This window comes from Lampris incognitus, chromosome 14 (genome assembly GCF_029633865.1).
Source record: "Lampris incognitus isolate fLamInc1 chromosome 14, fLamInc1.hap2, whole genome shotgun sequence".
Taxonomy (NCBI): Eukaryota; Metazoa; Chordata; class Actinopteri; order Lampriformes; family Lampridae; genus Lampris; species Lampris incognitus.
In genome coordinates, this window is record NC_079224.1 from 5,684,865 (window position 1) to 5,708,231 (window position 23,367).

Sequence of the window (23,367 nt, forward strand, 5' to 3'; positions counted from 1 at the left end):
TGGCAGATGTTTTTGTTTTGCTTGTGTTTCTTTTTTAACCCTTGTGTTCTGTTTGGGTCCAAATGACCCGTTTGAAGTTGCACCTACTAACCATAACCGGTGTTAATATCAGTTCATAGTAGTAATAAGTGAGATAAGGATAAGACATGGGGTATTTTTAGATAAATCTTACGGTTCTATGGCTATAAAATCCTAAGGTGTCTTGGGTCAGTATGACTGGTGAACAACACGTCCATCGCTGCTGAGTGACCAGAACCGGAGGATTAAACAGGGTTGCACAGCATCGTTCAAGAGGAAAGACCAGGTCGTAAAGGTGAAGACAAACTTGTAGTGAGGCTACCACTTCCTACCGGATAAAAGCAAAATTAACAGTGTTGAAATGTTAAAGGACTATTCTCCAGATATAGAAAACTATTGTTTTTTTTTAGCCTTGAAATTTATTTAGTTGGATTCCTTGACCCCAAAAATGTACACTTGGACACCAGTTTTGTCATTATAGCTACAACGGAAGCAAAGATGTGGGCTCTGGTGTGGTGCCGGCGGCCATTTTAAAAAAAACGCGTGTAGGTATTTCCGATACAAAATGTGATCACACGTGTGTCTTCGGATAAATGTATTTCTATGGCCCTAAGGTACTTCCATACCAAAGGTACTTGCATACCTAAAGTACTTCCATACCAAAGATACTTGCATACCTAAAGTACTTCCATACCTAAGGTACTTCCATACCAAAGGTACTTCCATACCTAAAGTACTTCCATACTAAAGGTACTTCCATACCTAAAGTACTTCCATACTAAAGGTACTTCCATACCTAAAGTACTTCCATACCAAAGGTACTTACATGCCTAAAGTACTTCCATACTAAAGGTACTTCCATACCTAAAGTACTTCCATACCAAAGGGGACCTTAGCATCATGACTTGAAGTCAAAAGCCACTTAACCTCCCTGCTAGTAGCGTAGCGGCCTATTCCGTTGCCTACCAACACGGGAATCGCCGGTTCGAATCCCCGTGGTACCTCCGGCATGGTCGGGCGTCCCTACAGCCACAATTGGCCGTGTCTGCGGGTGGGAAGCCGGATGTGGGTATGTGTCCTGGTCGCTGCACTAGCGCCTCCTTTGGTCGGTCGGGGCGTATGTTCGGGGAGGAGGGGGGGATAGCGTGATCCTCCCCGGATCAGCAGAGGGGGCGGAGCAGCGGTACTTGATCTACTCGCCCTACCGGATGTGCTCGGGGTCCTGCGACTACAGATGACATCAGAACGTCACGCATTATGATTGGGTAGAGGCTAGTTCAGTTTTTTTTTGGGGGGGGGGGGGGGCTAGTTCAATTTTATAATAGCGTAACGCGCGTTGATAAGCAGAAACGTTGGCCGCTGGCTGACGGGTCGGAGCGGTTAGTCGGGCGGTCAGCGACGCGTCCCGCCGTGCTAGTTCAGTTTAGGAACAGCGGGAAACGGTGATTGACGTTAGACGCAGCTCGCACCTTTACTAACCAACTCTGTGCCAACGTGAACTGTAAAACACAGCTAACTATAAAGCTAACAACGCTAGCTAGCGACATAATCCGTGACGTCATATGTAGTCGAAGGACCCCCGAGTCGATACTTTACCCGAGCAGAAATGGAGCCCACACCGGGAGTGGTAATTGGCCGGATACAATTGGGGGAGAAAAAGGGGTAAAAACTTTTTCTTTTCTTTTTTTAACATCCTGGGTCTTTTGCCATCGCGCATATTGGTGATAATGTTTTTTCCCTCACCGGCTTCATTTTGTAGATTTTGGACTCGGCTTGAATAGAAAACAGGACCCAGGTTGTAGAAACACTGAAATGATGCAGAGTCTTGTTCCTCTGCCCCGCTCACGAGGAGATGGGCCGCCCCTCGGTATCGACGTGGACTGATGAGATGAGACTGGTGAAGAGCTGGATGAGATGTGAGACTGGTGAAGAGCCGGACGAGATGTGAGACTGGTGAAGAGCTGGACGAGATGCGAGACTGGTGAAGAGCCAGGCGAGATGTGAGACTGGTGAAGAGCTGGATGAGATGTGAGACTGGTGAAGAGCCGGGCGAGATGTGAGACTGGTGAAGAGCCGGACGAGATGTGAGACTGGTGAACAGCCGGACGAGATGTGGGACTGGTGAAGAGCCGGACGAGATGTGAGACTGGTGAAGGGCCGGACGAGATGTGAGACTGGTGAAGAGCCGGATGAGATGTGAGACTGGTGAAGAGCCGGACGAGATGTGAGACTGGTGAAGAGCCGGACGAGATGTGAGACTGGTGAACAGCCGGACGAGATGTGAGACTGGTGAAGAGCCGGACGAGATGTGAGACTGGTGAACAGCCGGACGAGATGTGAGACTGGTGAACAGCCGGACGAGATGCGAGACTGGTGAACAGCCGGACGAGATGTGAGACTGGTGAAGAGCTGGACGAGATGTGAGACTGGTGAAGAGCTGGACGAGATGCGAGACCGGTGAAGAGCCGAACGAGATGTGAGACAGCAAACAAACCATCCGGACATACAGCTCAAATACTTTATGTACAAGCTGTGCACACACCATAAAGACTTAAACAATGGTAGGATTTATTTAGAAACTCACTGACCATACTAACGTAACATGGAGGAACAACCAGGCTATCGAACATACAGCTGGAATAAACTCGTAAATAATGCTCTTAACTCACCAACATGTCAGGTTGTAAAATAAACTCTGGAATCTTAACAACATGTGTAAGCTTTTCTCCCTTTCCCAGAACAACGCTGCTCTTCTTTTGAATAGGCACCGAGCGCCTATTCAAAACGTTCCTTCCGGGTGGGGATCAAATGTGCTACTCGGTTTTACAACCCCCCCCCTCACACAACTGCCCCGCATAGCCGCTGGAAATGAGAGGGAAACAAAATCACGATTCTGCCTTTGACTCATCAGCGATTAAATCAACATTTCAAGAGAAGGCCTGTCCATGGATGCACATTTTCAGTGAAGTGTGGGTCACTACATCTACATTTCACCCACGGTAAGGCACAGTGACTAGAAGAACACCAGAGCTCAATTTCAAAATGCTGGGAGAGAAAAATTCTTTTTTCCACAAGAGGTCTTGTTTTCTGACAACACAAGTTAACATCACGCCCACGTTTAGGAGGGCGACTACGGACTGATGTAGCCATAGATCCATGTACAGCCACAGCACTACTGTAAGACATACTAAACTTTACAGAAAAGAAATCCAGAGAAACGAGTACCAGTATTCACAATCATGGACATAAGAAGAGGGATGTTTGGTACGCTACTGGAAACTGGCACTCCAGAGTTCAGTCTGATGGTGATGAAGCTGACGAGAACCTCCGTGGGTGGGGGGATTTTGTGCGGCAAAGCTTTCCTACTGTAATGAGATGTGTTCCTGAATGAACGTAGAGTTGATCCTCCGAGCGTCCGCCAAGGAGACTCATGGAGGTGTCTCCTGCAAGCCCCGAGTTCCTTCATGACAGATGGATTTGTTCACGTCAGATGTACTTAGAGTCCACCACGTGACAGAAGAGCCACTGCGACTGGTTCCCTTGTCGGCCAGCAGAAGGTGAGGTGGAGGGATGGAGGGTGAGGCCCTTAGTATGCACATGCAGGTAGGACGGCGCTCCCAGAGCAAAGGGCACAGATCCTGTTGGGCGGCAGCGGGGTGGGTGTGAGGAGTCGACAGATCTGTTGCATATTGTGCTGCAGTAGCTTCGCTGGAGTGTTTGGATGGAGAGCTTTTTCGTTTGTTTTAACCGTCGTCCTCGTCCTCCTGCTGCTCCTCGGCCATTACGTCCGGCAGCCGGAAACACTCCTCAAAGAAGTTGACCAGTGACTGGCTCAGATGCTGCTGTGTCCCGTCGCTGTGTAGGAAGTGGCCTTCGTCTGGGTAAATCTGCAGGAAGAGTACCCCCCAAAACAGATGCATGAGATGCTATGAAACGATGACAGCCACATAGATGATGGTACCGATGTGCAGCAGCTAATAGGAGGTCAAAATGACATCATCATTGTTTAGTATGACCACCATGGTTGTTCTGAGACTCACCTGTAAAGAATAATTGGCTTTCTCGCCGATTAGGTGGTTGATGAATTTGGCTGTGTGCTGGAAGTGGACCTTTTCTGTGGTGGGAGACAATAGAATACAAGAGATTTGTCAAAGCACAGTTGAGATATTTTCTAATTTAACATTTTTCTCACTGCAGTTTTGCAAACAAATTCATAAATCACTTATTCTGAACGTTACCGTCAGCGGTCGGATGGATTATCAAGTACTGCTTATCTTGCAACTGACCGGGTCTGTGGGCTAAATTTGCCATCTGAAAGAAAAGGGAAAAGTCATTCTTCACAAGTGTGTCTTTTTCCTCGAATTCAACTGGTATCTTATCTTACTTTTCCACTAAATCTACGCCTTAACACACCGAGCCCGGGCGTCTGGGTGGTGTGACGGTCTATTCCATTGCCTACCAACCCAGGGATCGCCGGTTCGAATCCCCGTGTTACCTTCAGCTTGGTTGGGCGTCCCTACAGACACAATTGGCTGTGTCTGTGGGTGAGAAGCCGGATGTGGGTATGTGTCCTGGTCGCTGCACTGGTGCCTCCTCTGGTCGGTTGGGGCGCCTGTTCAGGGGGGAGGGGGAACTGGGGGAATAGCGTGATCCTCCCATGCGATCATGTGCTACGTCCCCCTGTTGAAACTCCTCACTGTCAGGTGAAAAGAAGTGGCTGGTGACTCCACATGTATGGGAGGAGACATGTGGTATCAGCAGAGGGGGTGGAGCAGCGACTGGGATGGCTCGGAACAGTGGGGGAATTCGCCAAGTACAATTGGGGAGAAAAAAGGTGGGAACCCCCCCAAAAAAACCCAAACACATTGAGGTCATTGTCCTGCTGTTGGACCACATGAAGTGGTTAAGACCAGGAAAGTGTACGGTGAGGTAGGTGTACCTGATATACCCGAGAGTCTGTCTTTGGGGAGCCCAGGTACCGCTCAGAGAAGGCCGAGGCTGAGGATGAAGAGAAAGAGAAAGAGAGGGTAACTTGATCAGCCGTCCACAGAGGAGGGCTATCGTTGGGAGGATGGTGCAGCATTACCATATAACTCGAAGTCTGTGATGAGGGAGACGGCCGCGCCACACTGAAGCTGGGTGAACTCCTCAGAGGTCAGAAGTATGGTGGCCAAATATCCTCCATAGACCTAAAGCAAGACAACACAGATGTCAATATGACAACAAAGAACTGCAGTTCCACTGTCGTTTCCGTTAAAAATAGTTTCTACTGAATATAATATTACTTTTGATGTGTTCCTGAAACACAGGCTAATCAGTCTCAGCTCTCCTTACCTTTCCATACACGCCCATCCGATTTTTATCAATGTAAGGTTCTTTTGATATGAGTCTGAAAGGAAAGAAGCACAGTGGAAACTTCAGCCTGCCAAGAAAACAAGCAAACCCATCGTTCTCTCACACCTCTCCCATGACGAGGCTCGGCAGTTAAGGCTGCCATCCTGAAGATCGCTGATGTCGCTTGAATTGCTGACATCTACGAACACCACGGTCACTTCAGTGGGGTTTGAGCTCTCCTAATCCCTAAAACTCATTTGAAATGAAACAGGTCAGTGCCAAACTAACCAAACCAGGTTGGTTGTAGTATCAGATGCTGAAGGTCCTCGTGTTTATTCTGCCAGATTTGTTCGCTCAGCTCAATAACGTTGCTTCCTTTTCAAAACTGCAACCCTCAGCATTTGTCTCCTTCTGTCTGGCCAGAAGGAGCAGTCTCTGAACTCCAGGACTGTTTTGACTACACAGACTGGAGTATATTTGCACATTCGGCTACCCATGGCTCCCATACAGACATTAATGAACAGACATTTGCCATACTAGCCTACATTAACTTTTGCACTGAGAGTGTCACAACAAAAAAATCAATCTGCGCCTTTCCAAACCAGAAACCCTGGATGACCAGTGAGGTCCGGCAGCTGCTGAAAGTCCGGGATGCAGCGTTCAAGTCAGGTAACTGTGAGGCCTACAGCACAGCCAGATCAAACCTCAAAAAGGGCATCAGAACAGCCAAACATAAATATTCCCTACGAATAGAGGACCACTTTCACAATAACTCTGATCCTCGGCGAATGTGGCAAGGCATTCAGTCCATCACAGACTACAAAAGCTCCAATAGCAGTCCCACTGTCCGTGATGCCTCCCTGCCAGACAAGCTAAATCATTTCTATGCCCGCTTCGACAAGGACAATACTGACCCAGCCACAAAAATCCCCAGCCACCCAGAAAACCAGGTGCTCACTCTATCAGTCGCAGAGGTCAGAGAATCACTGAGCAGAGTGAACACACGGAAGGCCGATGGACTGGACGGCACACCGGGTCGGGTCCTCCGGGAATGTGCCGACCAGCTGGCTGAGGTCTTCACAACTATATTTAACACTCACTGTCCCAATCCATAGTCCCGGCATGCTTTAAGACCACCTCTATCATTCCTGTCTCCAAGAAACCAACATCCACATGTCTGAATGACTACTGACCCATAGCACTCACCCCCATTGTCATGAAGTGCTTTGAGAGACTGGTTCTGGCTCACATCAAAAACATTATCCCCCCCACATTCGACCCACATCAGTTCGCCTACCGTCCCAAAAGGTCGACTGAGGATGCCATTGCCACTGCCCTGCACTTTGCTCTGACCCACCTTGAACTTAACAACACATACATCCGAATGCTGTTTATAAACTTAGCACAAAAAGTAAGGAAATGTGTGTTTGGTAGATTATTACTTTGTTGTAACAATGCTTCTTGGCAATAAATCTTATATCAGGCAGCTGAGTGTCAGCAACTGGGGTATCAGAAGCTCAAAACAAGAGTCATTAGCAACAGCAAGATAAGCTGTTTGGCATTGGCAGAGAAGATTTGGCAAATTTTTCATGGGCGCAACCCACATACTCAGCTCTGCTGCTCATCCCACAAGTGCATGTTCCTTACAAATGTGGCGCCATTTAAAAGGCAAATAAACAGGCTTTCCAACGATATAAGATTTATTGCCAAGAAGCATTGTTACAACAAAGTAATAATCTACCAAACACACATTTCCTTACTTTTTGTGCTAAGTATAGATTACAGCTCTGCCTTCAACACTATCATCCCCACCAAACTAACCACCAAACTCCTCTCCCTTGGCCTCAACCCCTCCCTCTGTAACTGGATCCTGGACTTCCTGACCAACAGACCTCAGTCTGTTAGTTTAGGTGACCACACCTCCTCCACCCTGACCCTCAGCACAGGTCCCCCTCAAGGCTGTGTTCTGAGCCCCCTCCTTTTCTCTCTCTTTACCCACGACTGCCTGCCAACTCACCCCTCAAATGTCATAGTTAAGTTTGCAGATGACACCACATTCATTGGCCGTATCACCAACAATGACAAGACGGCCTACAGGGCCGAGATTCAGCACCTCACATCATGGTGTACTACCAACTATCTTGTCCTCAATGTGCAGCAGACGAAGGAGCTGATTGTGGACTTCAGGAAGTCTAGAAGCTGCAGCCACTCCCCCATACACATCAATGGGGTGGAAGTGGAGCGTGTTTCCAGCTTTAGATTCCTTGGAGTCCACATCAGCGAGGACCTTTCGTGGACATCAAACACCCAGGCCCTTCTGAAAAAGGCCCAACAACGCCTGCATTTCCTGAGGATGCTGAGGAGCACCTGTCTACCCCCAAAATTCTCACCAACTTCTACCACTGCACCATAGAGAACATCCGGACCATCTGCATCTCAATGTGGTACGGCAACTGCACCTCAGTAGACCAGAAAGCTCTGCAGCGGGTCGTCAAGGCGGCCCAGCATATCACTGGTACCCAGCTGCCAGCCATAAAAGACATTTATCACAAACGCTGCCTTCGAAGGGGTCTGAGCATCAGCAGAGATCCCACCCACCCCAACCATGGACTGTTCTCCCCCCTGCGCTCTGGGAGGCGCTACAGGAGCCTCAGAGCCGACACTACCAGGCTCAAAAACAGCTTCTATCCACAAGCTGTTGCCCACCTGAACCTGGATACCCACTGGATGTCTGTAGATATTTTTAAATATTTTGTACTCCAGCTCTCTTCTAACTTATTTTTAGCTTTTGGTCTTCATGTGTGTATATCTTATGCTGTGTTTGGTCTTCATGTGTGTATATCTTATACTGTGTTTGGTCTTCATGTGTGTATATCTTATACTGTGTTTGTCTGTGTCTGTCTTGCACTGTTTGGTGAAGCCACAGCCCTCATTTCATTTTTAACACGTGCCTGCACATTGTTTGTAATGACAGTAAATTGAACTGAATTGTCTGCCATGGTGGAGATGTATGATGTCCTACAGTGGTACGTTTGTCCCCAGCATCGTCCTGTCCAACAGTATGTATTCATTTGGATACTTGTGGATTTGCTGTTGCCTTAAATATGCCCCTTCCCTGAGTAGAAAGCATCAGAAAAGGATGTGTGTTTGTCCATCTTCAGGACCGTAGCTTTAGCGAGCCGGGTTACCCGGTGCAGAGCAGTGACCTGAGAGCTTCCAGGTGGTCTCGCTCCTCCAGCTTGCCCAGCTTCCTCCTCACTCTGTGCAGCAGGTTGGTGCCCTGGAAGCCGCTGCCGTGACCGTCAAAGCGAATGACAATGGTGCTGAAGCTGCTGACCAGAACCGTGGCCCAGTCCACCCAGAACTGTTCTGTTACCATCTGGCCACCGGGGGTGCCGTCCCTGTGAAAGTTAGGACCCGAGACAGAACATGTTACACCAATGTCCGTTTTAAAGAATGGCCTCAGTTATCGAGGCATGTGTCCGTGTTAGATTTACATGTGTAAACGTGCCGGAGCTTCAAAAACCCTGTTCCAGACTGCCAAGCAAACTGCTTCAGGGTGCTCCGTACTCACCGAATTTACATTTCATTACAAAATGCACAGTTTAACACACTATACCTTTGTTTTGATGACTGAAGTGTTTTATGAAGAAATAAGATATCCACCATATGACAATAACAACATTTATGGAAAGACTGGTGTCATGTGAAGCACACAATGGCCCGAACCCAGGATGAGGCTCCCGTCACTTGGCCACGAACTAACCTTTGCATGTGACAGATCAGGACTCAGGAACATTTATTTGGCAGGTCATGAACTTGTGTACATGAAATGAAACGAAATGTAGTTTCCCCAGCCCACCGCAGTGCAACACAAAGACAACAACACATATCCAAGCTACAAGAACACACATATCCAAACTCCCAAAAACTACAAGAACACACATATCCAAGCTACAAAAAACTACAAGAACACACATATCCAAACTACAAGAACACACATATCCAAGCTACAAGAACACACATATCCAAACTACAAAAAACAACAAGAACACACATATCCAAACTACAAAAAACTACAAGAACACACATATCCAAGCTACAAAAAACTACAAGAACACACATATCCAAGCTACAAGAACTACAAGAACACACATCCAAACTACAAAAAACTACAAGAACACACATATCCAAGCTACAAAAAACTACAAGAACACACATATCCAAGCTACAAAAAACTACAAGAACTACAAGAACACACATCCAAACTACAAAAAACTACAAGAACACACATATCCAAGCTACAAAAAACTACAAGAACACACATCCAAACTACAAAAAACTACAAGAACACACATATCCAAGCTACAAAAAACTACAAGAACACACATATCCAAACTACAAGAACTACAAGAACACACATCCAAACTACAAAAAACTACAAGAACACACATATCCAAACTACAAAAAACTACAAGAACACACATATCCGAACTACAAAAAACTACAAGAACACACATATCCAAGCTACAAAAAACTACAAGAACACACATATCCAAACTACAAAAAACTACAAGAACACACATCCAAACTACAAAAAACTACAAGAACACACATATCCAAGCTACAAAAAACTACAAGAACACACATATCCAAACTTCAAGAACTACAAGAACACACATCCAAACTACAAAAAACTACAAGAACACACATATCCAAACTACAAAAAACTACAAGAACACACATATCCGAACTGCAAAAAACTACAAGAACACATATATCCGAACTATAAAAAACTACAAGAACACACATATCCAAGCTACAAAAAACTGCAAGAACACACATATCCAAGCTACAAAAAACTACAAGAACACACATACATCCAACATACTAAAAAAAAGAATCACTGTCCAAGAGAGTGAAGGCGAGTACGATTGTTGGAGCCGCAGGTCTGCATGGGCTAGCAGTTAGCTTAACCTGCCCCGCTTCCACGTCCTTTCAGTCCACCCTCGAGCTCCAGGCAGGGCCGTGGTCCCTGGGCCCACAGGAGGACGCAGAACACCAAGCTCTCCCAGCTGATCCAGCGCCACCTCTCCCAGCCATCAAACCAAGACACAAACCTAGACGCAGACGTGGACAAAGACGCCGCATGGACGGTGCTGGGTGAGGCCGCCGCAAACATAAATTCCCACCACCATCTTCCCACAGCGGCGGATGTGAAGCTGAGATGACAGGAGATGACAAGAAGCATCGCTTAAAGGAACGAACACCAGCGCAGCTTAAACTTATAGAAAACTATCAGCATCACCTTCACCTTTCAGTAGGGGTGTCATGATTTCGATTCTAAACCGAAGATCGATCGAAAGGAGCTTTCGATTTCGAACTTGGAAATGAAAACCAGGATCGGCTAGTCTCCCAGTGTTTCCTGCCCTGCCTCCCTGCACAAGCAGAAGAAGAGAACTCATGACTCCAAGATGACGGAGAAAACAGAACTGGAAAACCCTCCTGCTTCCATGAAGTCACCAGCGTGCTGACATGTCGCCTCCCTGTGTCATGTCAACAACATACATGTTGCTGACCAGAGAGACTCCTTAACGCTACTTTAGAACCTGGAGCTGCGGACGTTCTGGAGCCCGCCTAAACAATCCTTGTCCTGTGTGTCACGCTGCATCACCAAGCTTGTTAACATGCTCCCACATCCCGCCTCATAAACAAGCCCAGGTCTATTCATCACTTCCGTCTAAATTTTCTGTCTTCGTTTGATGGCTGGGAGAGCTTGGTCTGCTGCGTCCTGTGGGCCCAGGGACCACGGCCCTGCCTGGAGCTGCACCCGAAAAGGAAACACCGAGGGCGGTAAGACAGGATGCGGAAGCGGGGCAGGCTAAGCTAACTGCTAGCTCATGCAGACCGGCAGTTCCGACAGTCATCCAGGCGGGCGTTCCTTCTCCTGGACAGTGATGGGGTTTTTTGTTGGTTTTTTTTAGGTATGTGTGTTAGTGTGGCTATGTGTGTCAGTGTGGCTATGTGTGTCAGTGTGGATATGTGTGTTATTTTGGATATGTGTGTTAGTGTGGATATGTGTGTTAGTTTGGATTTGTGTGTTAGTGTGGATTTGTGTGTTAGTGTGGATATGTGTGTTAGTGTGGATATGTGTGTTAGTGTGGCTATGTGTGTTAGTGTGGATATGTGTGTTAGTGTGGATATGTGTGTTAGTGTGGATATGTGTGTTAGTGTGGATATGTGGGTTAGTGTGGGTATGTGTGTTAGTGTGGATATGTGTGTTAGTGTGGCTATGTGTGTTAGTGTGGCTATGTGTGTTAGTGTGGATATGTGTGTTAGTGTGGCTATGTGTGTTAGTGTGGATATGTGTGTTAGTGTGGATATGTGTGTTAGTGTGGATATGTGTGTTAGTGTGGCTATGTGTGTTAGTGTGGATATGTGTGTTAGTTTGGATATGTGTGTTAGTGTGGATATGTGTGTTAGTGTGGATATGTGTGTTAGTGTGGATTTGTGTGTTAGTTTGTATATGTGTGTTCTTGTAGTTCTTGTAGTGTTTGGATGTGTTGTTGTCTTTGTGTTGCGCTGATGTGGGCTGGGGCAAACGATGTGTCGTTTCATTTCATGTGCGCAACTGCATGAAATGAAACGACACAAAGTGTTTGTGATTGTGATTCTGATGAATGTTTATGCATGAAACTGAGTCAACTTGTAACCATCCCGTTCCTATTCACTTTCTCAACACAAGATGCATCACTAACCAGGGACCCAGGTAACCAGGTAACCAGGTAACCAGGTAACCAGGGAACTGCCCCCACATCCGCCTTGGAAACCAACACGGGTTGAGTCATTTTTACACGTAAAAGCGCGTCACCGGGCAGATTAAGATACTCCGACGAGCCTCCTGGGAAATCCCGTGTCGTGAGGCCGCTGGTCCTCGGTCGGGCATCAAGGCGCTCATGGTGATAAACTACAGACAGGCACCATCCGCCACCTTGGACACACAACTAATACGTCGACTGGCGAAACAAGTTATTGTCATTACCTCTTCAACCGCTGATCTGAATTTGACCACATGGTGTCAGTGTGGTGCACCTCAAAACACATGGCGGTCATATCACACGTGATGCCGCGCACGCAGCTTCTTTTTAAGAAGGTGAAAACGTAGGTAAATAACAGCTGTCACGGCATTGAACCACCGGTGTGGTGGTCTTTACCAACCAGCACTGACAGTCTAACACCGCCGCCGTCCAAGCTGGAAACATGTCTGCAGTGAAAATTAAATCATTGTGGATTAGGAGACTCATGACGCCCCTACCTCTCATGACACCCCTACCTCTCATGATAACCCTAGCTCTCATGATGCCCCTACCTCTCATGATAACCCTACCTATCATGATAACTCTAGCTCTCATGATGCCCCTACCTCTCATGATAACCCTACCTCTCATGATAACCCTACCTATCATGATGCTCCTACCTCTCATGATGCCCCTACCTCTCATGATAACTCTAGCTCTCATGATAACCCTACCTCTCATGATAACCCTACCTCTCATGATGCTCCTACCTCTCATGATGCCCCTACCTCTCATGATAACTCTAGCTCTCATGATGCCCCTACCTCTCATGATAACCCTACCTCTCATGATAACCCTACCTCTCATGACACCCCTACCTCTCATGATGCCCCTACCTCTCATGACACCCCTACCTCTCATGACACCCCTACCTCTCATGACGCCCCTACCTCTCATGATAACCCTACCTCTCATGATAACCCTACCTCTCATGATGCTCCTACCTCTCATGATGCCCCTACCTCTCATGATAACTCTAGCTCTCATGATGCCCCTAGCTCTCATGATAACCCTACCTCTCATGATAACCCTACCTCTCATGACACCCCTACCTCTCATGATGCCCCTACCTCTCATGATAACCCTACCTCTCATGATAACTCTAGCTCTCATGATGCCCCTACTTCTCATGACACCCCTACCTCTCATGATGCCCCTTCTTCTCATGACACTCCTACTTTTCATGACGCCCTACCTCTCATGATGCCCCTACCTCTCATGATGCCCCTACTTCTCATGACACCCTACCTCTCATGACACCCCTACCTCTCATGATGCCCCTACCTCTCATGATGCCCCTACCTCTCATGATGCCCCTACTTCTCATGACACCCTACCTCTCATGACGCCACTACCTCTCATGATGCCCCTACCTCTCATGACACCCCTACCTCTGACACCCCTACCTCTCATGATGCCCAACCTCTCATGACACCCCTACCTCTCATGACACCCCTACCTCTCATGACGCCCAACCTCTCATGACACCCCTACCTCTCATGACGTCCCTACCTCTCATGACATCCCTACCTCTCATGATGCCCCTATCTCTCATGACGTCCCTAGCTACCTCTCATGATGCCTCTACCTCTCATGACGCCAAACCTCCCATGACACCCATACCTCTCATGACGCCCATCCTCTCATGACACCCCTACCTCTCATGATGCCCCTACCTCTCATGACACCCCTAGCTACCTCTCATGACACCCCTACCTCTCATGACGCCCCTACTTCTCATGACACCCCTACCTCTCATGAAGCCCCTACCTCTCATAATGCCAATACCTCTCATGACGCCCCTACCTCTCATGATACCCCTACCTCTCATGACAACCCTACCTCTCATGATGCCCCTACCTCTCATGATGCCCCTACCTCTCATGACACCCCTACCTCTGACACCCCTACCTCTCATGATGCCCAACCTCTCATGATGCCCCTACCTGTCATGACACCCCTACCTCTGACACCCCTACCTCTCATGACGCCCAACCTCTCATGACACTCCTACCTCTCATGATGCCCCTACTTCTCATGAAACCCCTACCTCTCATGATGCCCATACCTCTCCTGACACCCCTAGCTCTCATGACCCCCCTACCTCTCATGATGCCACTACCTCTCCTGACACCCCTAGCTCTCATGACCCCCCTACCTCTCATGACACCCCTACCTCTCATGATGCCCCTACCTCTCATGATGCCCCTACCTCTCATGACACCCCTACCTCTCATGATGCCCCTACCTCTCATGACACCCCTACCTCTCATGATACCCCTACCTCTCATGATGCCCCTAACCCTCATGACACCCCTACCTCTCATGACGCCCCTAGCTCCCTCTCATGATGCCCCTAACTCTCATGACGCCCCTACCTCTCAGGCTATTAACATGTGTTCTGGAACTAATTACTCCGGGAAGAAATTTCTAAAATGAGCAATAACTGATTACCCATCATGCTTTTCTCCAACAAGCTTCCCTTCATTAAAGCCATGTATATTTTATGGGTAATGTGAAAAAACGGTTAATGTGCAAACTACCCGGTTAATGTGCACATTACCCACCAGAACGGGTTATCTGCACATTAACCGGGTAGCTTGCACACTACCCGCTTGGGCGGTTAATGTGGCTGGAACGAACCTGCAACTCATCTTTTTATGATATTTTGATATGTAAATCAGCAGCAGGCCTTTAGCCTAATGACTCATGAAGTGAGGCCATCTGAGGAATCACAAGTTGTGGTAAATGAAAGAACAAACGTTGGCGATATCATTCTGTCTTTAGATCAACGTTTCCCCCACTTGTATAACGAGGCTATTAGCGTCAAAGAACACACACATGAGCCTCCTCTTCCTCCTCCTCCTCCTCTCTATCTGATCCCTGATATGAATGAGTAGCCTACACATTTGACAATGGTGAAATATCAGTCTGAAATATCATGCGTCATTCAACCAGTCCCAAATGACGCCACTCCGTGGACAGACTGGTAAATAACACTTTATGGAAGAGGGGTACTGGCGGGGGAAATACTAAGACTAGATGATATGAAAACAGAACCAAATCTGTTTTATAAGCCCAGTATGTAGAAGCAGAAGCAGCGACAACATATGTCCAAATGCACTTCCTGTCTGCCAACCAGGCGAGACACATGAATGAACAGGCGAGACCTTTCACATGCACTTTTACACAACCACCAAAAAAGACCAAAATGTGCCCGATCCCCTCCCTCACCTGGCTAATATAGCCTAGTAGCCTACATATTTCATCCATCATATCCTCATCTAACCGAGAATATGGGAGGGAGCAAAGAGATTGTCGATGTAGACTAGACTCGCTGCTGTGCAAGTAAAGCACCCACGTGCACGAGCATCCGCATACAAGTGGGGGGGACGTTGGTCTAAAGACAGAATATGATATCGCCAACGTCTGTCTTTCGGTAACACTTTAGTATGGGGAACGTAGTCACCATTAATTAGGTGCTTATTAGCATGCAAATTAGCAACATATTGGCTCTTAATTGGTCATTATTAAGTACTCATTAATGCCTTATTCTGCATGGCCTTATTATACAACCAGTAAGCCATTAACTATGAGTTTCCCCTCTATAACCTCAGAAGTATTGCTTATTAGTAGTACCATCTCAATATGCTTTGCTTAGTATGGCCTTTATAAGGTGGTAGTACCACAAGAAGAGTTATTCTCCCTTACTAACACTTAATGAATATGGTCTGTTCTTACATAACAACACACAAAACTACAAGTGTTCATAGTGTTAAATTACTGTAAATTAAGTTTTTGTTACTTAGAATATGTTCCCCATACTAAAGTGACATCTTGATCATTACTAATTCACTAGTAATTAAGTTTTTGTTACTTAGAATATGTTCCCCATACTAAAGTGACATCTTGATCATTACTAATTCACTAGTAATTAAGTTTTTGTTACTTAGAATATGTTCCCCATACTAAAGTGACATCTTGATCATTACTAATTCACTAGTAATTAAGTTTTTTTTATCTTCCCCATACTAAAGTGTTACCGTTCTTTCATTTACCACAACTTGTGATTCCTCACATGGCCTCACTTCATGAGCCATTAGGCTAAAGGCCTATTGGTGATTTAAATAACAAAATATTGTAAAAAGATGAGTTGCAGGTTCGTTCTATCCACATTAACTGCCCAAGCGGGTAGTGTGCAGACTACCTGGTTAATGTGCAGATAACCTGTTCTGGCGGGTAATCTGCACATTAACCGCCCCGTTGGGTAATCTGCACATTAACAGGGTAGTCTGCACATTAACCGTTTTTTCACATTACCCGTAACATATACATGTAATGACAACTACCCTACCCCAGTACTGTTACTACAATACAACCCCAGTACTGTTCCTAAAATATTACCCCAGCACCTTTCCTAAAATACTACCCCAGTACTGTTCCTAAAATATTACCCCAGTACTGTTCCCAAAATACTGTCCCAATACTCTTCCTACAATACTACCCCAGTACTGTTCCTAAAATACTACCCCAGTGCTGTTCCTAAAATTACCCAACACACACACACTTTCCATATCTTTCAACGTAGTATGAGTTCACCTCTTATGAAATCCTGTTGAAACATCCCAACAACCTCATTTAGCAAACAGGTGTGTTTTTAAACTAAGAACAGATCAAACTGATACGTTGCAGTCTTTTGGAGCAAGCCCCCTGCTGTTCCATACTTACACTATCAGCAGTAAAGGGTAGTGGGCCGAGTCCACGAATCCAGCTGGCTTCAGAATCTGCATGGTCAGAGCTGCAAGACATGGTGTTACATGTTAAACAGACAGACCGACAGACAGTTAGCTAGCTAGCTAGCTAGCTAGATAGATAGATAGACAGGACATACTGTAGTCGTCTATGGTGATAGTCTCATATTCCACTTTGGGCATCTGCATGCTGTGGTAGGTGTTGTTCAGCCTCTCGTTGGTCTCCAGGTCAAACAGCTCTGCAGTGAAGACACAACACAGTCTTTGTTAAACTTCTCCATGACACCACCTGCCTGTGGTCCAGTCCGTCTTTCCACCGTTGTGCTGATGGTCTTTTTATCAGAGGGAAGTCATTACTAAGCAGTAAGAACGAAGGACAACTGAGTTTACTTGACATGGTTTCCTTGAGTCACGGCACTTACTCTGCTTGTCCTCGGTGCTGTAGACGGCCACGCTGGGTACATCTGGGCCTACACAAAGACATCAGGTGGAGAAAGGATGGACACTGTAGGGCAGTCATATTACCACTGTTCAACGTACATTGTAATGAGGGGCTTATTAAAGGCTTCATGTTGGGTGGTGCACCAGACTGCATGACTGTGACGTCAGGATGCTGCAGCAGATGAACCACCGACACACATGTGTCTCCCTGTCTCCTCTCAGACAGCCCTGTCAGCCAGCTCTGTGGCTAATAACCTGCTTCCTGTCCTCTGGGAGACAGATGAATAGCTTTTACTCCAGTGTAGAGCTGCTCTCCTAAAATCTAATTAATAAAGAGAGCCGTGACCCTTTTCCCTCTCTGGCGTGAGTCCTCTGCACACCTCCATCCGGTGGCAGCAGTCTCTGAGCCCCACTATTAAGGCCACAGGGGAAAGATAACCAGGATGAGCTGAACACGGCTTGTAAAACAAGAGCACAATGTCTTCTCTCCTTTCAGAGGCCTGTTTGATGAACTCCAGAAGCAGAGGAGCTTCCAAAACCTACCGAGGGATCTTGGTCGGGCGTCCCTACAGACACAACTGGCTGTGTCTGCGGGTGGGAAGCCGGATGCGGGTGTGTGTCCTGGTCGCTGCACTAGCGCCTCCTCTGGTCGGTCGGGGGCGCTTGTTTGGGAGGGAGGGAATGTGCCACATCCCCCTGATGAAACTCCTCACTGTCAGGTGAAAAGAAGCGGCTGGTGACGCCACATGTACCAGAGGAGACGTGGTAGTCTGCAGCCCTCCCCGGATCGGCAAAGAGGGGTGGAGCAGCAACCGGGACGGCTCGGAGAGTGGGGTAGTTGGCCAAGTACAATTGGGGACAAAAAAGGGGGACAAAAAAAAACTAGCAAGGGATCCCACGGCCGCCGCTCACCGCAGCAGTTAGGGGCGGGTTGTTGGTGTGCGGTCTGACGATGCACTTATTGCGGAGGCTGATGACAGGGCGCCAACAGGGGTTCGAGGTTATCTCCTACTATTCAGGTCAACTGAAAGGCCCAGTGAGGAGTAGGAGTTCAGTGACCCCTTCCTGAGTGAACACGGCTCATTCTTAAAAAGGAAAGCTGACACTTCAGAACCGGGACTACCTGAGGGTTCGCTGCCAACAGACGCTCAACGTAAGAGACAGTGACCCGGGAGAAATCCAGAGGATACAGAGTATTTCTTCTTCTTCTTCTTCTTCTTCTTCTTCTTCTTCTTCTTCTTCTTCTTCTTCTTCTTCTTCTTCTTCTTCTTCTTCTTCTTCTTCTTCTACAGAGGGTTTATTTCACAGAATTCACAGTTTAGGACACTCACCTTTGCAGTTGAGTAAGAAGTACTTCATGTCATGGCTGAAGGACCCGTCCACATAGCCACATCTGAACTCACATGACAGGCAGCGCCGGTTGAAGGGGGGGATCGTATCAGCACTGAAAGGTGACGTGGACAGAGCTACCGTTAAGGTCTACTTAACGTCATAGCAAGGGCTGTACCGTCACACTAACAGAACCTCGGGGAAAGACTTCACCAAGGAGTCCTACCTGTACAAGTGTCTTCGTTTTGGGTCGTCCTCGGTGCTCAGAAAGTATCTGGAAATCACACCAACACCCATTAATCAAACATCCACGACGGCTCAGCTCTGGTAGCCCAGACTGGCTTTGAGACGTGCACACTCTCATCTTTTAACGTGTCCACAGATCTGCATCTGCGGTGCTGCCGAGACTTACATGAGGTTTCTGTCATGGTCGTAGGCCAGTATGTTGGTGACGTCCCAGTCCCCAGAAGTCAGGGACTGCAGGATGTCTACGCTGGTGTTGGGCTGCAGGACATCAAACACAACGCTTACTACCGCGAGGCCGTGAAGCGCTCTGTCCCCAACCGCACATGGATATCACGCGACATGATGATCAGGCAAGCACTTCAAACCAACCCCACTCGGAACCAGGTCTCACATGTGCTAACCCACACGCCAGATCACAGTCTGCACCAACCAGCATTTATTATAGTTATTCCTACGTTATTGTGCTTTATACATTTGGGGTTCACAGAAAGGTGAATCAGTTCATCTGGACACAACATTTATGGAGAGGAACGTTTCATCAATCATCCGAGGGCCCGGACACTGCAAACCGACGAGCGGCAACGAAGGCCGACTGTTGCGTCACCTGCGCCAAAAAGTGGCACTTAACACACCACAAAGACTACAGCCGCCAGCCAGCTAGCATGTACGTCCTGCACCGATCCACTAAGCTGAACAGCCAATCAGAGGGATCTCTCTCACCAACGGGCTCCGCCCATTCAACATGCTGAATCAGAGAAAAGCTGCCAACAGTGCGGGACACACCACAAAAAGTAGGGTCACAGACGCTCAACGATGGCCCGGCATTGGCCGATCGTCGGCCTGGTGTGTCAGGACCTTAAGTGACCTCTTCAGTCTCAACTGACTGCAGGTGTCCCCCCCCTTATAAACAATACAGTGACTGCAGGTACCCCCACCCTTATAAACAATACAGTGGTATAACGACCCAAACCAACGACCAGTTTCATATGCAAATTGCCGTGACCATTAACTAGAGTTATAGTGGTCATGTGTACTATTCGCAGAGGATTTGGGGAATGTTTGCAGTCACAGCATTGTAAGATGGTGACAGATGGACTCTTAGCCTCCCCCCCCCCCTCAGTTCAGGGATGGTCTCATAGATGGCCTCTTTGATGCCTCGTTCAAACCAGCGTTCCTCCCTATCAAGGATGTGCACATCCTCATCCTTGAAAGAGTGGCCACTGGTCTGTTGATGGTGTAGACTGTGGAGTCCTGGCCGGTAGATGGTGTAGACTGTGGAGTCCTGGTCTGTAAATGGTGTACACTGTGGAGTCCTGGTCTGTTGATGGGGTAGACTGTGGAGTCCTGGTCGGTAGATGGTGTAGACTGTGGAGTCCTGGCCGGTAGATGGTGTAGACTGTGGAGTCCTGGTCGGTAGATGGTGTAGACTGTGGAGTCCTGGTCGGTAGATGGTGTAGACTGTGGAGTCCTGGCCGGTAGATGGTGTAGACTGTGGAGTCCTGGCCTGACGTGTAAGGTCCTGACACACCAGGCCAACAGCGAATGTCGGGCCGTCGGTGAGCGTCTGTGACCCTAGTTTTTGCGGTGTGTCCCGCACCATCGGCACTAGTCGGACCCCTGTCGGCAGCTTTTCTCTGATTCAGCATGCTGAATGGGTGGAGCCCGTCGGTGAGAGAGATCACTCTGATTGGCTGTTCAGCTTAGCGGATCAGTGCAGAACGTACATGCTAGTTGGCTGTCGGCTGTAGTCTTTGCGGTGTGTTCAAGTGCTCCTTTTGGCCCAGACGGCAGGCGACGTGAGGCGACGCAGCAGTCAGGCTTTGTCGCCGCTGGTCGGTTTGGTGTGTCTGGGCCCTTAGCTCTTCTAGTCCTGATCTGGCACGTTAACACAGAAGAGCTCACACGTCAGTACACATGCTAACTCTAGTTAATGCTCGTGTCTGTTTGCATATGAAACCGGTCGTTGGTTTGGGTCGTTATACCACTGTACTGTTTATAAGGGTGGGGGTACCTGCAGTCACTGTATTGTTTATAAGGGTGGGGGTACCAGCAGTCACTGTATTGTTTATAAGGGTGGGGGTACCTGCAGTCACTGTATTGTTTATAAGGGTGGGGGTACCTGCAGTCACTGTATTGTTTATAAGGGTGGGGGTACCTGCAGTCACTGTATTGTTTATAAGGGTGGGGGTACCTGCAGTCACTGTATTGTTTATAAGGGTGGGGACACCTGCAGTCACCGTATTGTTTATAAGGGTGGGGACACCTGCAGTCACTGTATTGTTTATAAGGGTGGGGGTACCTGCAGTCACTGTATTGTTTATAAGGGTGGGGACACCTGCAGTCACTGTATTGGTTATAAGGGTGGGGTACCTGCAGTCACTGTATTGTTTATAAGGGTGGGGTACCTGCAGTCACTGTATTGTTTATAAGGGTGGGGGTACCAGCAGTCAGGTGAAACTGAAGAGGTCACTTAGATGTTGATGGAACGTTTCACTCAGTAAACCTTGTGTCCAGATGAACTGATTCAACCTTCTGTGACTTCCTTACCTGGATTATTGATTATTGATTATTGAGCATTAAGACATCTGGGGTTGTTTGCTGGCTGGCTAGTCCAACAAGCCTGTGTACGATTCTCTACTTGTGTCATCACGGCTGTGCCATGTGGCCAGCACGGTCTCTCCCTACCTTAGAAGTGGACATGGAGATGTGAAAGAACTTCCCTCTCCCCCCCTGAGGGATGGCTCTGGTGAGGAAGAATTTCAATCCATCCTGGGAGAAGAGTGGCGCTTCATTCTGCATGCAGGAGATAGCACACACCTGAGTGAGTGTGTGTGTGTGTGTGCACTAAATATACCAATTATATGTGTGTGTGTGTGTTTGTGTGTTCCTTTGTGGGCTTGCACGTGTGTCTTTCTGTTTGCCTCTAAGCTTTCCATTTACCCCCTGCTACTTCCTCTTTCATGCCTGTACAGACACAGCCCGTGTGCTCCACATCTGTACTCTACAGACCTGCCATGTGCTGCAAACACCACCTGTTTTATCACCTACCTGTCTGTGCAGCCAGCTCTCACTCTCGTCCTCGTGTTTCTGAAAATAAAGAGTTGTTCTGGTCACTGCCAACCAACAACCCCGCGAGACATTCTGTGACTACAGCAAACCAAACCAACGTTACGGCACACAAGCGTTCACCCCTCCGTCATGTTGATAACAATAATATTCATCACATTTACACAGCACTTTATCTAGACACCCACAGCACTTCACAGTGAAGGGGGAAACTCGTTTCAACCACCATCAATGTGTAGCACCACCTGGGTGATGCGCAGCAGCCATTTTGCACCAGAACGCTCACCGCACGTCAGCTTGAGGTGTAGAGGGAGGAATCACTGAGCCAGTTACATGGGGGTGATGAGGTGGCCAGATAGAGAGAGCCAGGTTGGACGTTTTGCCAGGACACCGGGAACCCCCCTACTCCTTGTGATAAGTCACGGAATCTTTAACGACCACAGTGAGTCAGGGCCTCGACTTAATGTCTCATCTGAGGGACAGGGCATCTCCTAGTCACCCCGTCACTGCACTGGGATTTGTTTTTTATTTATTTTAATTTAGGACCAGATTAAGACTGCCCCCTACTGGCCCACTAACACCACTTCCAGCAGCAAGTCAGTTTTTCTGGGAGGTCTCCCATCCAGCTACTAGCCAAGGCCACACCTGCTTAGCTGCCATCCTTTTATTTTTTTTACCTTAATGCAGACTCCAGTCATTGCTTCACATAACGTCAGGATGGAGTTGTTCTGGGCCCTGTTCAGCCAGTTGACAGCCAGCTTGGTGCTGGTGGCCCACTTCACCATGGTTATATAATACTCACTCCTGGAATCCAGAGTGTGGACTACATCACAAACACTGATGGCAGGTGTGGGAAAACTGTGGTACTTGTTAATTCATGCAGAGTTCGGCGGCCTTTGGGCCTTTGCTCACCCTATCCTGGGGTCATCTGGTTTCTTCATCACCACAGTGTGCAGGGGGCCGTTCAGACTCACCACTGACAGGTGCACTACAGGGTTCTCCTCGCCAGCCTGCAAGGGTCAACAGCAAACACAGGCACACAAATCAGATCTGCAGACACGTTGTGCGGCACAGGCTGCAGGGCATGAGGCTTCTGTTGTCGCCGTTAAGGTGCGACGTGTAACTCTACTTTACTAGTGGTCCTGTCTGTGGCGAGGGGGACGCAGTGGGGTCGATAGTCAGCGTTAGAGGTTCGAGACAGGTTATAAAGCAGCTGGAGCCCCCACCATGGCAGACCTGCATAGCTTTCTCCCCGACATAGGACTTTTAATGGACACAGGACTTTTAATGGACGTCTGTTTTTAATCTTCTAAGTGGTTTTAACT

The 23,367-nt window shown here is 47.9% G+C and overlaps 1 protein-coding gene across 1 annotated transcript in view; it reads right to left on the reverse strand.

The window, feature by feature from the left end:
* Window positions 1-3,566: 3,566 nt before the first annotated feature.
* LOC130123887 (dipeptidyl aminopeptidase-like protein 6) overlaps window positions 3,567-23,367 on the reverse strand; it is a 50,486-nt gene continuing 30,685 nt past the window's right edge. The window contains exons 10-26 of the mRNA XM_056293210.1: window positions 22,955-23,052; window positions 22,720-22,846; window positions 22,025-22,063; window positions 21,662-21,769; window positions 19,143-19,234; window positions 18,957-19,004; window positions 18,733-18,845; window positions 17,383-17,430; window positions 17,101-17,199; window positions 16,938-17,007; window positions 8,559-8,753; window positions 5,353-5,407; window positions 5,105-5,207; window positions 4,958-5,016; window positions 4,257-4,329; window positions 4,059-4,132; window positions 3,567-3,905 (exon numbers count right to left, since the gene is read on the reverse strand). Coding sequence (XP_056149185.1) covers window positions 3,762-3,905; window positions 4,059-4,132; window positions 4,257-4,329; window positions 4,958-5,016; window positions 5,105-5,207; window positions 5,353-5,407; window positions 8,559-8,753; window positions 16,938-17,007; window positions 17,101-17,199; window positions 17,383-17,430; window positions 18,733-18,845; window positions 18,957-19,004; window positions 19,143-19,234; window positions 21,662-21,769; window positions 22,025-22,063; window positions 22,720-22,846; window positions 22,955-23,052 — 1,545 coding nt within the window. The 3' untranslated portion in view covers window positions 3,567-3,761. The remainder of the gene's footprint in view (window positions 3,906-4,058; window positions 4,133-4,256; window positions 4,330-4,957; window positions 5,017-5,104; window positions 5,208-5,352; window positions 5,408-8,558; window positions 8,754-16,937; window positions 17,008-17,100; window positions 17,200-17,382; window positions 17,431-18,732; window positions 18,846-18,956; window positions 19,005-19,142; window positions 19,235-21,661; window positions 21,770-22,024; window positions 22,064-22,719; window positions 22,847-22,954; window positions 23,053-23,367) is intronic.